Raw genomic sequence first — 17,577 nt, forward strand, 5'->3', positions numbered from 1 at the left:
TGGGTGAAAACCATAACGGTATAAGTAACATTTTGGTCATTCAGAGAAAAAGACATTTAAACATCTTCAACACTCATATAAAGCATGGTATTTGTAGTTACACCACCCATCACTAGAGCGCAGAATATTACCGCTATCACTTGTATCTCCTGGTTGGTGAAAGGATACATCCTCCTGGAGTTACATCCTGCACTTAACTCATTTTTTACAGAAATGTCACTTATACCGTTATGGTTTTCACCCATTCATATAATGGCAGTGTTATTTATTTTAGAAGGTTCAGTAGAAGGATTGATAATGATTGTGAAGTTCTATAAGAACATAGGAAGCAGAAATATTATAAATTATATCTATTCTTAGTAAGATATGGCTTTACCTCCTGTAAGAAATATATGTAAAGGAATTAGACTAGTCATTAACCCCACCTTTTGCTTTTGTGGGAATAGCCTGAATTTTAATAACGAAGTGTTTCAGAGGAACAAAACTCAGCCTGGACAAATAGAAGATTGGAAAAATTGAACTGAAAAGGTTGTAATGAATAATTTATTACTGTTCTAAAGAAGGGTAACAAATGTAAGTTACTAAAACTTATGTAAAGCTCTGATATATTATTACCGTTATGTTACATTATACATATTCTTGTATAAAATCTATAATGATGATAAACTCATGACATCATGAAGTGGTTCATTGCAAGTGGACTGGTACTATTAATGCTGGTGCTATAAACTTTACAAACAAATCAAAACACCACATTTTGTTTTATAACATCACGAGTGAAAGAAAATTATTGCACACATCACATAATTGCTACCTTTCTCCTAGTTGATTTGTAACTTCCCAGTTTTCCCTAATTCGCTTCTGGGTGGCCACTCTATGTATATACAGATTATCTTAAACTACACAAAGTGTTTGACTCCGGTAACTGCATGTAATGTCATTGCTATGGTTCAGGCACTATACAGCAGACACTCCTTATGTTGGATGGGCTCTCATATAAACAACCTTGTTCAACACCGTAATAAAAATTCCATATTTATAAACAGTACGCAAGTTGGACAACTGCAAGGTCTGGTCACCATAGGCAACACTGGAATGTATCATATCTGCTGATGTGTTATGTACCTCAGTATTCTATCAACATTAAAATGAAGGTCACAGAGACACACTCACTCTTTCAGCTCAATCTCTATCTTAATGAAGCCATGACATTTTATTTTCTGTTTTCCCATCCATTTATTCATGGAATTAATTTTCAGCACATAATAGCCTGTTTCAACCTCTCCAAGATACCTCAGGGGCTCACAGTATCAAACTATAGGAATACTTTTTTTTTTTTTTTTTTTTTAATTGGGGTATTCTTCCCCTACACCCAAATTGTTGATAATGATAACTAACTTGACCTTTTTACCACAGAAAGAAAAGTACCTGTGGTAAATTTATCTAACCATCTTCTGTAGGCAGTCAGTTCTTGTGGTTTACTGTGTTGAACATAGGGAACAGCAGAACTGTGTTGCAGTGTGCAACCAGAGTTAAGTTGATGGTTTCATTTGCCACCGAGATGTTCACAGCTATCCAAGGAATTTTTAGCTGTTTCCTCTCTAAACTGTCATACATTCGACAGAACATTTAAAGGGGCTTGTCACCTGAGTCAACCTTGTCTCCATTAGAGAATGTAATCTGATAGTTTAAAGAACTATTTAAACAACTTGATCAGGTTGGCCACTGACAATTTGAAAACTTTTCCGAGTCCATATTAAGTTTAAAAAAAAAGAAGAAAGTGATTGAAGTATATTCACGTAGGTCAGTAGCATATTATTCAGTTGTATTCGACACAAGAATACCCGTCAGTTTCCTTATATTTAAACCAGTATGTAGTAGAGATGGTGTCATATCCTTAAAAATACAACAAGGCAGTGCTGTGCTAATAATCAACAAAACACGTTAACATTACCCCACGCTGATCAACTGATGAAATAGGTCAATTTACAGCTTGCTTAGAAAATTAGTCCCACAGGAAAATACAATGATCGTTTCAAAAAACTTCCTTCGAACTAAAAATTCAAAACACTACAGACAGTTCCAACACAATTCACTTTTCCTGAGGAACAAATGAGAAGAACATCATCAGAGAAAACAGGAAAAACCCTACAATGATTTGCAAGAAGGATCAAAATTACAATTTCTTACAGATTTAAAGATTATAAACAACCTATCAACTTAACAATATAATTTAACAAGACATGAATTTGTCACACATTATTATTTCAGATGAGCAGTCTTTACCAGATTTTTCTAAAAAGAATTCCTTGACACAACAGTTTCTTTTTTTCATTAATAACAATTAGCTTAAAACTTCCAACAGAAGATGAGCAGTCTTACCAGATTTTAAAAGAAAAGACACTACAGTATTGTATTCCTCATCGCAACAGCCTTTTACAACAATTAGCTTAAAACTTCCAACAAAAGTTACACAAAAACTTGAACTAAACATTGTTTGAAAGGCTAATTGGTGGGAACTGACAAGTCACATTTAGTAATGTTAATTTACATATTTCATTGACCAGGGATTTTTGTAGCTTAGCAATGGAAGATCATGAGTAAATTGGGCAACTGCAAAGTCTAAAATTGCTTCATGTCATTTTGGTTTCATAAAGGAACAAGAGAAATATAAAAATAAATAATCTGTCCATAAATCAATTATTACACCAATTTAAAACTTGTAACAATAAAAGTGGACATCACCAAGCACTAGTAACCAAGCCTCCAAATGTGAAGTGTAAACATATACTGCTATGACCTCAAGTCAACACAATACCAAGTTCTTAAAGATATGGGAAGGGCACAATTCATTGTACAATTAAAGGCATTCATTATGGTACAGAAACAGATCATGTTACACATTATTCAGCCTTAAGGGGTGCCTTTATCATATATCACATACTGTACCATCGATGGACATCTTTAATCTTCTGTGCTAGGCCTACCCATTTATATTGCCAAAATGATTACAGTAGGGAAATGTACGTATAATGTTCTGTGGAGGAGGGACCTAATACAACTTAAAGAGTCTGCAGTCTGACAACACAATCGGGCTCTCGTTGACCTTTCACAAGTTTGCCTTCAATATGTGTGTGTTTTGTGTATATATACATATATATATTATATATATATATATATATAAAACAGCATTAGTACCTCAACACTATAGTATATACAAAAATATACAACCCTTGTATTGGCGCTAGTAATGTCAGCAGCTGCGTGGTCGACAAAACGGCTTTTGCGACATATAATATATATCTTTTAAGTCTACAAATGCTATATTTGTAAAATATTAAGAAAAATTATTTCTTATTATCGTTATGTCATGTAATATGTTACATTCTGTGTGATGGCTCCCCCGTGGCTGGCTCGGACACACTCATCTCTTTGAGCCTCTTAATTCCCACACGGACGTAGCGCACCAGATCATTGAGCGAGCTGTGTAGAGTAAGTGGGCCACAGTACCTATCCAGCTCGATGAAGAATTCTAGAAAGATAACAACACAACAGGTTAATATTCAATTCAATACATTCTACGATTTTCCTTCTACATCATTGTTCAAAATTCCTGTACAGGGTTTAGGGTGTATTGATCAGTAGTGGTGGTGGTGGTGGTGGTGGTGGTGGTGATTGTTTTAAGAGGAAGTACTACTGGGTAACCATCCTCTAATAACACTACTCAGAAAGGGAAAATGGAAGGGGTCAGACACTTCAAAAAAATGAAAGTAGCAGCCAAAGAGTGGCAAGGGCCATGAAGAGCGTGAAAATGAAAGACTCCCTAGGCCTCGCAATCTAATACCGCTGGGGTCAGAAAATAACAAGAGCTGACCAAGGGAGGTCGGATAGGATAAATGAAAGTGAAGAGCCTGGCACATGTAAGTGGAAACAATGCCTGGACTCAGCTAAGAGCCCCGTGGTCACCACCCCACACTCCCATGTTAAGAGCCCCTGGTGCCCCTTTTAGTTGCCTCTTATGAAAGGCAGGGGATACCATGGGTGTTATTCAACATCTCCCCAGGGGTACATATTGATCACCAGTTATATGTACTTAAGAGTGTACAGAAGTATAAGCAAAGAGAGAAGTTTGAAAAAGTCCTAGAGAAAGTTGGGAAAACTTTGTCTCCTGCCTTGAAAGAGGCATAACGAGACCTCAGACCTAAACATACAAAATTTTTAAGCACTTCGAACCAATAAACTAAGGTTGAATATTCATGTACATCATAAATAGCTGAGCAGAAAGTCCACATCCAACACCTCTATTAACTGATTTCCACTGTCTGTCTGTCTGTCCTAACAGATATTACATTGTTCTGATATACCAGGTATTTTGGATAATATGTGCATTGACACAATCTGTAGTATAAAATGTCCCTTAAGTGAGATTTGTTTATTTTGTCAAATGCCTTTTCAAAATCAATAATGCTGTATGTGTTACTAGATTAAACTTTCTATAATTCTTTATAGGGATTTTCAACCAAGGAACAAAAGGCAACCTAACAATAAACGTTATACCTCTTGAAACATGGATCGATTATTTTCAACATCTATGGTCAGAAGTCCGGTAAGAAAGTCAAGAATCTCGAGAAGTCAGTCAAGATAAGTACATTTTAGAACAGCCAAACTTGGCAAATACTGATACTGCCAGAATTTAAAATGATTCTAAAGAACATGAAAAACAATAGATACCCCGAGTCTTTACAGACCCAGAAATTGAATTAATGTGGAGCCCAGAGAAACATGGCTGTATACACGTATTTCGTGATTCAAAAGCATTAGATCAAATTATTTAACTCTTTAAATATTAAAGTGAAGAATTTATTCATCAATTTCCAAGATTCCTAAACATGGTTTGGAAAGGAGATTTGCCCAGCTATAAGACCATAGTTATTCCAATAAATAAGAGAGGGAAAAAATAATGATTTAGGAAGTTATAGAAGAGTCTGCTGAACATGGCCTATAAGATTTATACCAGTATCATAACAATATCATAAAAAATAAACCGAATAAATACTACGATGATAAAACTGGAAATGATCAACATGAGTGAAACTTAGTCTGACTTTTCACCCTTTACCATTTTACCATCTCACAACATTGTCAAGGTTCTTTACAATTGCTCACAATATTATAACTAGAGCCCTGCATGGATATACAAAATAATATCCGCATCCGCACCCACATATGGTTATCCGCACTCGCGAATTGTTATCCACGAATATTGCAAATATTTAACTACAGTGTATTACACCTAACGTACTGAAACTGACTGATCTGTTAACATAATACAATAGGCCTGACACCTGGCACCAGAACCACTACAGTCACAGATTTATGAAAGATTTTCTCTTGCGACAACTACCGATGTATTGACCTTTGTTCCTTCCTTCCATTAATTGCAGGCTGGAGCCAAGTAGGCTCAGGTCAGATTTACAGCTTCATGGTCTCAAAGCTTTTAATATATCACCATTACCCCATACCACTGTCAAGAGTCACCTAATCACCAGGAAAAATAAGAGTATACCCGAGTGAAAATGATCACCAAAATTATCTGCACTGCCATACAGTTTGTATTCGCCAAGGCACTATCTTCTCGGATATCTGCATCCGTGCAAGGCTCTACTTATAACTTATTTGTAACCTTCTACAGTATAACATCATATGCAGAAAGCTTTTTCTGTGATTCCATTTCTTAATTCATGTCTTTATATAAGAAAGTGTACATTGTACTTTTTTAAGTAGAGACCTTGTCAAGTTGAAATACTATACTAAGCATGAAATGTCAAAAATAGTGTAAGTAGCCATTCATGTAAAGTTACTAGTATGCTCTTGAACGCTGATTTCATAGTATTAATATGTATATGAGCTGCCTCTGTGCTCTACACAATTTTTGAGAAGACACTTGAATGGTTCATCTATCTAGACAAGGCCTTTGATAAAGTAGACCAGAAACTTCTCTTTCAAACCACAAAAAAGGTAGGAATTGACTTCGAAAGGCAGATGCTTACTAGTGAACCCGTAGAAACCACAGCAAACTGAAACTGAAGTGAACTGAAGCAAAGCAACTGCAAAAATGAGGGAAAATGTAAGACAGTAGAACAAGCAATTAGCAATGATGAAAACAAAACCAACTATAGTCACGGCCACCAAATTTGGCAGGTCAGAGAAATTACGCTGTCACCAAGGATGTGTAGCAACTGGTGAAGAAATGTCTAGTACTGAACACAATTTTGGAGCGCAAGGCAGTTTGTTCTCTCCCAAGCTCCTGATATAATAAACTCCTACAATGTTGCAAAGCAGATTATACTGCAAGCTTCACGAAAAACTGTTGATTTCAGCGGTATAACTATTTTCCACATAAACCAATTAAAATAATTATTAAGAAAAGAAAAGCTGAACGAGTAAATTTAAATCCGTAAGTAGCCACGTTTTTGTTTCTTCGGCCAATAAAAATACTCTCTGTGGGGAAAAATGTAGATAAGGGTCTAACTTAATTTTTTTTTATCTGAAACATATTTTCATGGGTCTTTTAGTTTTACTTGAAAATGGCCCAGAAAGTGATCATATCAATATCGTTAGCTTGGGTCGCAAGCACCAGCACAGGATACGGGACATGGTAAGTACTTTCGGATTATGCATTAATCTGTATCAGTTTTATTGCAATATTTTTATTTGTTTATGGTTTAATATAACTTTTGATACTTCAATACTATATATAGGACTGTGTAATACAGAAAAGAGAAGTACTTTAAAGAATACGTGGACCTGGAGTGGACCGGCCTTGACTAGACAGCACTGCACGGTCAGCGTTGCTAATCCATGCTGTGCCTCTTATAAGGGCTTCTGCTAAGTTCACCTGCATACACCCCAGCGTCAGTGGGTAGGGTTTGACACATCCCACTCTGATGGGTCTAGTGTCAGACCTAAGACGAAACGCTGGTTAATAGAGCAAACGCCTGAAAAGACTTACATCTGAATGTTTTTGACATCTCGACCATCTGTCACTTCAGTGTTCCCATATCTGACAACAGCGTAGTTTTTCTCACCCGCCTAATTCAGTGGCCGCAGGTTTAGTATTAAAAGTAACAGGAAACAGGTGCACTGTATTAAAATATGCAGATGATATTGCAGTAATTGGTGACAGTGCGAAGGAAATGAATAGAACACCAATAGTACTGGCTGAAATTTTCTCCAAGTGGAACCTCAAACTGAACACTAAAACTGACAGTGGTTATAAGAAAGGCCACCCAAAGACCCGAAGCTGAAATAAAGATAGCAATTGAAAAATTGAACATGCAAGCCAGTTTTGTTATCTCAGAAGCACTATCACCAGTGACAACATAAATATCCAGGCTTGTACATTGAAAAATATCTACCAAGCAGAAAGTACTTACATATAGAAACAAGGAAGGCATTTGTAAAGAGCTTTATCTGGTGAAAGAGAAGGGATACCAAGACAGCGGTGGAAAGTAAAACCAGAAACATCCACCGATATATTTCCTAACGGCCCAATATCTCTCTATGATGGATAAAAATTGTAACTCTCCCATGAACAGGCAATTCACGAGAACAGATATCTCTATCAAAAGCCCTAATCAGAATACAAAGGTCAGTGGTCAGCCCGTATGCTTAGCAGTTGAAGATAATCCTGATACCACAAATGCTAGGGAAACAACTGCTTTGTTAAAGAGGAGATCAAAGAATTAGGAATGTAATTTCATTATATCAAAAAATAAACTAAATAATGCTAAAGCTAACATACATTTGCTTGAAAAAATCATTTCAGATATAAAATCAGTTTCAAACAATCAAAATAATTCACAACTCTTAGCAAAAAGCAGAAAATTATATTCGACAAAAGAAATGTCAGGTAAAAGGTAAAACGGGAAGAAGAAATAGTGATAAATTTCTCTTGGATTCTCTTCTTTTAAAAGTAAAGTCTTCCAGGGACCATGCTACTGCTGGCATAGCACAAGTTTTTAGCCTAGGGATGCTGATATTTGATGAGGTAAAGCTTAGAGAAGAAATTTGCTTCAACTTGGATTTGTTACAAGTGAATGGTTTAGTTAATTTGGGAACATTCATGTCAGAGGAAAGCACGGACCAGTTGGCATATCATTACTCGAGTTTTCACGTTTGTTCCCTTTCTGTACAACTGGATCTAACCGATAGCAATATATGCTAGCTGGAACACCACCCCAGATGACATAGTTGCAAAAATTTTCCTTCAGGTCATCATACAATTAGAGCATGCGGGTGTGGCAATTATTGGTAGCCAGTCGAATAAGGAAATGGCAACAGAAAGACTCTAAAGTGTTCAATTTCCAATCCAGATGACTCTAGTAGGAAACTGTGGGCATTTTTAAATGTGCCACATGTCAGTGCGTAAGAAATAATTTCCACAACAAAGTACAGGTTAATAACACTAATATTTGTTGATTATTCATTTTACAGGAAAGTTTATGAATGTGACATATCTTCCGAATTTTCCAGATTGAAAGTTTGCTATAAACTCATCTCTACCCATTTGAATTCCTAATTTGTTTCAGCTAATGAATATAAGGCTGGCATTTCACCTATTCAGTAGATCTGTCAATAATGGTATCAGATTATATCAGGGTATTAATTCAGAGGGTTTAGAAGATGGAAAATTTCGTAAAAGATTTAAATTGCAGGATTGATACATTAAATTCATCTATCCCTACTCAAGTACTATTTAAAGGATTACAGGCATACGACACTTTAGTGAAGTGGCAGAATATTCTCACAGGTATTAAAAATAGATTTGCTTCATAAAGAACACTGGAGTCCTTCAGAGTTACTTAAGAAAGCACTTTAGAAGTGTCTGAATATTAGAGGGAAAATGATTATAGCTATGTCTTGACAGAAAAATGTAATCAAGATCCCCTTGAACATAATTTTGATATTCATCAAGTCGTGGCGATCATCCCTCCACTACTGACTTTCCACATTTACATATGTTGCAGTCCATTTATGTACGAACTAAACTTATTTTATCCTCTGGCCAAAAATGTGAGTACCAAGCTGAATCCTCCTTAATGTCTCTTGTTAATCATATGCGTATTCTTGCAAGAGCAATTGAATACAAAAATCATTCACTGAAAACACAAGGTGAAGATAAAATCAGGGAAAAAACTGTGAATCCTGAAGATGAAAAACATTTTACCCGACTTAAGCGAGTAGAGTTTCGGCAAAGAATGCTTAGTGAATCATTTACCCAGATACGTAGTGCAAAATTTTTCCAAAGTGACGCTGTGTGAATTATGCCCACCTTTTCTCCACGGTACATACTATACATATGCATCATACACTGTTGCGAGTGGAAAGGATTGTTGCGGAAAAGCTATTGTGCACTAATAGTTTGTGGGAGGGGATATATATTTTTTAAGTGTTTGGATAGTTTAGATGTTATTAAAGAGAAGATGTTGCAACTGGGATGTTGTGAAGATCATGCGTTGTGTATGCTACCTGAACTTGTATTTCACTGCTTGAAGTGTCGATTCCTCTGCAGATGGGAGATACAAAAGGAGCTGGCTACTTCCTAAATAAGTAAAACATTTTGAAAATTCTGCAAAATATCCGGCTGCTGAAATCATCTTCAAATGTGAGTTGGATGTATCAGTTTATTACACAGGTAGAAGTAATAGTACTGTAAATGCCTCTGTTAATAGCACAGTGCGGCACAGGTGTTGCCAGTGCCATCTGTGCGGTGGTCCATGGCAACTATATAAGCTATGAAAGAAGGATACACATTATTGGAAGAGCAGGCAAGACATACACTGAGGCTAGAACGTTATACACCAACAACAAAAAGCTTGATGTTGAGAGGTATGGTTGGTAACATCCTTGCAAACAGCAGAGAGATATGTCACCGCTAGTAGAAATACGAACAAGATCTGTATGGTAGAGATGATTTAGTGACCGTGGAAAAGTATGTTGAAAGGGAGGTCAAAGTTTATAGGGATTCAAAGGACCCAGACATATCAGCGAGAGATTTTTTTTTTTTTTTTTTTTTGCTAGGGGCTTTACGTCGCGCCGACACAGATAGGTCTTATGGCGACGATGGGATAGGAAAGGCCTAGGAGTTGGAAGGAAGCGGCCGTGGCCTTAATTAAGGTACAGCCCCAGCATTTGCCTGGTGTGAAAATGGGAAACCACGGAAAACCATTTTCAGGGCTGCCGATAGTGGGATTCGAACCTACTATCTCCCGGATGCAAGCTCACAGCCGCGCACCTCTACGCGCACGGTCAACTCGCCCGGTGCGAGAGAATTTGAAGCAACATTGTTACGTCAGAAGGAAAAGAAAACAAAAGGTCCTGACAGACAGAGAACCTACAGAACTTCTTATGTATATGGGGGACACGATAAAAGGCTCTTTTTCACGTCGCTACTGACTGCTTCTAAAGAGAAAAAGATTCTTTTCCAAGTGGTTACTGACTGTTACAAAAGAGCAGTAGTTCCTCTTGATCTTGGACAAAGACAGTATTTTGCTTAAAATAGGAAATTACTATGGCCTGTTCAGATTACAGAACCCTTTCCCTTCTCTCACATGTTTTGAAAATAATGCTTAACATAATAAAGAACAGAATTAAAGGGAAGATAGAATATATAGGTGATGGCCAAGTAGGTTTCTGGTCTGTGAAAGGAACTAGAAATGCAATTCTTGCTCTACTAGGGGTATTTTTTGGGGGAATGCTGAACCTCCTTGCCCTAGTTCATATATCATACTCTTTTATTTAGGTTCCTCCCATGCAACCAGCTAATATTAAGAAATTTCACTTAAAGTAACATTTCCTTACGCACATACAATCGAGATGCATGTTAATGATTTGTACGAGAATGGTTTAAGGATAGATTCTGGTGCTGTATAAATTTTGAATAAATTTCTATGGGATTGTGTAGTACTTACAATGTTAAGCTTGTAGTAAGTCACTGTACTACTAAATCTATTGTAAATCATAGGATCGAGATGCATGTTAATGATTTGTACGAGAATGGTTTAAGGATAGATTCTGGTGCTGTATAAATTTTGAATAAATTTCTATGGGATTGTGTAGTACTTACAATGTTAAGCTTGTAGTAAGTCACTGTACTACTAAATCTATTGTAAATCATAGGATGAGGGGTTCTGGAAATATCAATTTTTTTGCTAGTGGTTTAATGTCGCATTAACACATGCAAGGTTTTTGACAACGCAAGAATGGGAAACCACCTTCAGGATTGCCAACGATAGAATTCGAACCCACTACCTCGCGAATGTTGGAAATAATAATAAGTTATACATGAATTTCCAAGTGATAGCATTATTATGCTACTCTATACATACAGTAAAATTCCGATATAGCGAGTACAGCATATAACGAGAACTCTGCTATAACGTCAGTTTTTATCTATCCCTTCAAAATTCCTATATTAAACTGCGTATTCTCCTTCGGTTACAGTGAGAGCCCTATCACTGACGCATCCGTTATTACGAGCGATTAAGCGTGCAAAATTTTTTCCGTTACCAATATTTATACACCCAGCCATTATGTTACATGTGATCAATCATCTTCGGTATAGTTTTCTCGCTATTTCCACTAGCGAGCTCTCTCGCTGACATTTGAAAGTGACGGAGTCGATTAGTAATATCTGTCGACTGCTGTTCCATAAAGAAAACCAGAAACAGAAGAGGAGAACATGTTTTTGAAATTAATGCATGAATAATGTGTCCAGTAGCAGTTGCTAACTCGTTAAAAATAAAGGCTGAAGTAAACGATCACTTAATTTTAATGTTAAATACTGCAATTAAGTACGAATGGGGTACACCTCAAGATATGGCAGAGTGCATCATTGATTTCCGAGGTTAGTTTATATTTTCTTGCGTCTGGTTAAATTTCAGAATGGTATTATCATGTAAATTTATAGCGGGAAGGTTATCCGTTCTCTACTTGTGTGCTTCGTAAGTGTTTTCGTGATGTATATAGTAAAGTTAAGTTAGGTGACACTGTTTGAATAGGAAAACAAACATATGGCACAAAATGCGATCGATCATCAAACCATATTGTTCTCTCACTATGTACACTTACGAGCTCTTTCATCGGCATTCGAAGGCAATGTCGGAGTCGATTAGCAACATCCATCGACTGCTGTTCTAAAACAAATCATCGAAGTGAATGAGGATAACACGTTTTCGTAATAAGTGCGTAAATGACGTGACCTATAGCAGTTAACTCGTTAGAAGTAAATGAGCGCTTAATTTTAATGTTATATACTAAAATTAAATAAGAATGTGGTACACCAAGATATGGCAGATGATTTCAGAAGATTACTGTAGTTTATACTTTCTTGCGACTAGTTAAATTTTAGAAAGGCTATTCCCATGTAAATTTGTAGTAACAAGGTCGTCATTTCTCTACATGCGCTTGAAATGTTTTCATGAAACATACACGGTTAGGTGACGCTGTTTGAAGAAGAAAACTGAAATATTTGCCACAGAGGCCTCTGGAGTGATACTATAATTTTTTCAGAATGAAATTAAACACACACTTTCACGCAGTATCGGATTTTGAAAAATAACCAATGAGTAAGCCGTAGTGTGGGTATCAACCCCCAAAACACAAGTTTTGAACAAACCGATTGCAGTTTCATACCGATTTTAATGTGTACGAGGTTTTCCCCAATTTTTACGAAAAATCTGTTATAACGACAATCCGTTATAGAGAGTAAATTTTTCACTGTTATGAATTCTTGCTATAACAAACTTCTACTGTAATGGAATATGTCAAGCTATGAATTTTGAGTGAATACCTGACCAACTGAGTTGTAATTATATTACAGTAGAACCTCGATAATTCAAAATTCCACCTAAATCGAAGAAGCCCTTGCTCCCGGAAACATGAGTACAGTTTTGCACGCTGTTCAATTGTTTAATTCGAAATACAGATAATTCGTCATTCGAAGAACAATGTCGGTTCTATTACCGAAATTCAAAACTGTCTTTACATTTTAAAATAATTGTATTTTACAGAGTAATTTAAATTTAAAATTTATCTGCATCATGATAGAATGCATCTTCTGGAACGTGCAGGGGTAGCTTTCCGCACTTTCACTTACTTTGGTGTGTCTACAGTGAGCTTCACATTTGCTAAGTTTGAATGAAAATACTTTTGTATTCAGCGTTTTAAAGAATGCCACAATATCATGTAACAGGCAGTGTGCGGAGAAGCAGAATTCGCGAACACTGGTGATGCTGACAGCTGGCGAAAAAACGTGGCTCATACAATCAATTTGTACGCACCAAACAATAATGTCAATGCCAATGAAACTCCATGGTTCTTTTTAATGCCGAACCCAAACGGACTTATGGTTTTAACTATTTCCTGGCCACATTTTCACTCCGCTTATCCCCAGGTTTCAACCTACTATTTAGGAAAAATTGAAGCAGAGCACATTGTTTCAGAAAAAGCATACCATAATGAAAACTATTAATCACAATGTATTCAAATTTTCAATAGTATTAGAAAACATACCATCACATCCATTTCTCTGTTCATTGAGTCATAAGGTTGTTAGTTCAAAACTCCACCTCCTTACTGGTGTCACTTGACACAGAGATAGGCAGTATTTGTCACATTCTCATGTTGTCTGAATCCCTCTAAACTAATAACCATGTGATTCTGGAAGTGAAATGATGCCCATATATATAAGGATTTATTTTCTCTGGGAAAGTGTCATCCCATTCTGTATTTATTTTACTGGAATGTGCCTGTTTGAACGTTGCATTGATATATATGTAATTGGCTATGTCACTCAACAGTTAGTCTCCTCTTAACATACATAAAACAATCTATTTCTCGTAATACTCCTTCCAAATTATGGACAGGTGAAATGCCTCGGCATCGCCATCAGGTCCGATTTCTCAATATCCATTTTCACTTATATAACTGTTATCACTAAAATTATCTTCATTAATATGTTATTCACTAAGTAAAAATTCACCTCCACCCCTACTCAACGATTCTCTGCCACTTTCTTCGCCTATATTCAGCTCAATTTCAATATCAGCAATATTCACTCCCGCCATGTTTACGAATGAAAGAGTGACCCGCGCTCGCGGAAGTTAAAGACCGTTGTCTAGGCAACGTCAAGACAGATTATCGCTCTTCTTTTATTTCCTAAGCCTTGTACATTTTTCTGTGAGTTCATATATGCCTTATAAACACTTCACTGCCGAAACAAATACAAAACTATTGCACAGATTGCAGAAGTATGCAGATAATGCAGTCAGGTGCTTTCGGGCGCTAAGGAGCGGAAGGCAAAGTGAACAGTAGGGCGCTAAGGGCGGGAAAGAGTTAAAGGAGAGAAGTGCCAGCCGGGAAATCGTACAAAGGTGGAAGTCATTGTACTGTGTTGCAATGGACACAGAAGCGAGGAAGACAGTAAGGTAGTTACTGATTTTCTCCAAGACTACAGAGAATACTCCAGAGGTGATGTTTACTTCACCTGACTAATTGTTAAGACCACTCAAAAAGTTTCCAGTATGAAGCAATAGTCTCCAAGTGAAAAAGTATTAGAATAAAAGAACTTACAGAGCAGCTCTTTCTTGATACTACAATGAGACTCTGTGAAAAGATTTTGTTTAACTAGGTGCCAGCCTTGTGTAACACGAAGCAAGGCTTTTTGCTTTGGTAAGTTGTGATTTAACCTACCTCTGTGCCTGCCTTTGTACACCAGTGTGTCAGCTTGTTCCCACAGTTCGTGACAGGATAGTAGAGTGCTGATCTGCTGGCTCTGCTTCTGCATGGCACTGTGGACTGCTAGAGGAACGGCTAGACACGGACCCATGTTGGCTGCAGGAGGCTGCTGGGGTAGTGGTGGGGTATGGCCTACAGCGTTGGCTGCCCCACTACGACCTGCCAACTCGCCGCTGCTGTAGCCCGATGACTGACTTCCCACAGAGCCCACGGAACCAGCGGGTGAAGGCGTGGGAGACAGTGCAGACGGTGTCCCTTGACCTCCAACCACTTGTCCACACTGGTCATGGGGGAGATTAGCCGACTGGGCAGCCTGTACATTCAACATAATACAATTCAATTACACTGCTTTGATTAAAAAAAGGCTTCATGGAAAATGATACATACAGTCAAAATTACAAGTATACTCAATACTTCTTATCAATAATCTGATTTTCGTATTGAAGTTGCAATATGTAGAGTATGATGCAAATTGCATTCTTCATTCACAATAACAACATGGTGAGAAATTAATCTGGGTGGAGCCAAACTAATGGATCAAATTTGCAGCTGCAATATACAAAATTTTGTTTCCAGACCAAATTATTTTTAAAAAATATTTCACAATGAAGAAATAATAAAGGATATCTCATCCTCACTCAGCAAGCAACTTCTAACTAAGCTGCCAATATGGATTGCCTTGGGTATTGATTGGGATTGAAGGAGAGTAGATTTCCTACGTTACCAAGGGATCTACTAGTTGTTCACAAGATGCAAGCAGATCGAATGCTGAAGGGTAGAAGTTACTGATATAATGTATCACCACATAGTGTAATTGGAAAATCAAGGGGAGAATGAAGACATACATTATACTACATAAGAAAAATCTATCAATTCAACAACTACAGAAGACACAAACATAATAGATCAAAATACTAAACTATTTGAACCTGTGACTACTTCACTTGGAAGGAAATTACCATCTTGTGAAAGATCATTCTACTGACTGGACTGATCTTTTTCTTTAACCAATGAAGATTTAACATTAAAACATTTCTTTACTTCTTTTCTTTAAGCCACAAAAAGCACTAGAGCTGTGCAAAACGAAAGGTAGACTACCTCAAACTCATTTTCAAATAATTAGTCCCGCTCAGTCTAGACTCGTTCAGAGCTTCCTATCGAGCGCTCTCTTCAACGAGTGTTTAGAAGGACCAAACTCGACAACAAATGAGTCTACCTAACTGTCCATGCTGTCTGATCACAATGAGCAGAAACGAGTCGGGACAAATCGAGCAGCTCGGAAACTTGAAAGTTCAAGTGACTCGCTCATTGGTACACCGTTACCACATGCACTGGTTCTGCACACATCTTTTTTATATAGCCACATAATATAACACTCGTAACAAAAACGCGTGAAGCAGAAATACGGAAAAACTCTCAGTTTGATCACCCACCAAGTAACTGAACAATTCAGTGGTCAAGTAAACGGAGCCTTTTATTGAGTTTCATGTTTGACTTGCACAATCACTGTTCAAATATTGCCAATTTCGACTAAGCAGCAACAAACCCGACTTGAGCCTGCCCAGACTTGTTCATTTAAGAGTCTGTCTCTGTTCTTTCTAGCACAGACCAAACAAGCTGGGTAGTTAAAGGGGAGATGGAGTGATTTCAGACTTGCTCATTGCACGGCTCTAGAAAGGGCTAAAACAGTGACTGTCTACAGGACTCGAAACCAAGACTTTCTCTTCTCTGGGCAAGTGCATCAACTGACTTCAGGAGAATAGTCAACACATACACACTCGTGCAACTGTTTAGAGGGCAGAGGGTTTTGAGTTTATGTCCTCAAGGCAGGCCTATTTTTCAAATCTTTTGTCTCAGAATAACAACCACAATGAATTAGATGTAACCAAATCCAGTGGTTACAAGAGGAAATCTTTTCGGTTTGTTTTCCTCAGTAAAAATATAACATGGACTATCTGAAATCTGGACTTTTCTATAAGGAATGGCTAGTATCAAACGACACGAGTTAAAATGACTATGAAAAGACAGCATTCATCAAGGGACTTTTTACAGGGTTGGGAAGGCAATGAAAGTTCAATACAGTAGTTCATTATAATGAACTTGTGATTTCAAGTCAAACAAATGGCAAAATATAAATGTAAAACAAATCTTCAACCATACATTCTGGTAACAATTTACACATAATTTCTAGGGATAGTGATTTTTTGCCATTAGGTAAAATGCTTAAACAGGCTTGAACTTCTGTACTTTTATTTTTCACAAGCTGTAAAAAAATATTTAATGTGTTATGAAAAGGACAAAATGCAAAATATACTCAGAATTGGAAATTTATACTAAAATGATATATAGGGTCTCTCAAATTAACGAAGACCGAACGCACGGTGTTCGAAATCTGGGTTACGGCAGCTGCCTCTACCGAACTTATATCGTGCGCGGCCACCCTGCTTTAAGCTTGTATACAATCTTACATGAAATCTTATCTATAAAAGATGCTGGAAGTGTCGTCCCTCCTGGATTATATAGACATCGTATCTGGTAACCACATTCTGGTTGACGCAAATAAGTTCTGGCACTGTAATGTTTCTGATTTCATTCGTAATGTTTTCTTCCATTTCCTCCAATGTGAGGATTTGTTTGATACACTTTTTCTTTCAGTAAAAATCACACACTGTTAGATCTGGGGAATAAGGGGGCAAAGAGACCAGCACTTATCCCTCTGTCTGCAAACACTTCCGAGGTTGTAAGAAGGGAATCTTCTGCTGTATGAGCAGGGGCTAA

At 37.2% G+C, this 17,577-nt stretch overlaps 1 protein-coding gene across 2 annotated transcripts in view; it reads right to left on the bottom strand.

Annotated features, from left to right (window-relative positions):
- Window positions 1-1,086: 1,086 nt before the first annotated feature.
- The window catches only part of lilli (lilliputian), a 544,716-nt gene continuing 528,225 nt past the window's right edge, over window positions 1,087-17,577 (bottom strand). For both annotated transcript variants that reach the window (XM_067143209.2, XM_067143208.2), the window contains exons 17-18: window positions 14,755-15,112; window positions 1,087-3,532 (exon numbers count right to left, since the gene is read on the bottom strand). In XM_067143209.2, the coding sequence (XP_066999310.2) occupies window positions 3,381-3,532; window positions 14,755-15,112 (510 nt within the window). In that variant the 3' untranslated portion in view covers window positions 1,087-3,380. The remainder of the gene's footprint in view (window positions 3,533-14,754; window positions 15,113-17,577) is intronic.

This window comes from Anabrus simplex, chromosome 3 (assembly GCF_040414725.1).
Source record: "Anabrus simplex isolate iqAnaSimp1 chromosome 3, ASM4041472v1, whole genome shotgun sequence".
NCBI classification, from domain to species: Eukaryota; Metazoa; Arthropoda; class Insecta; order Orthoptera; family Tettigoniidae; genus Anabrus; species Anabrus simplex.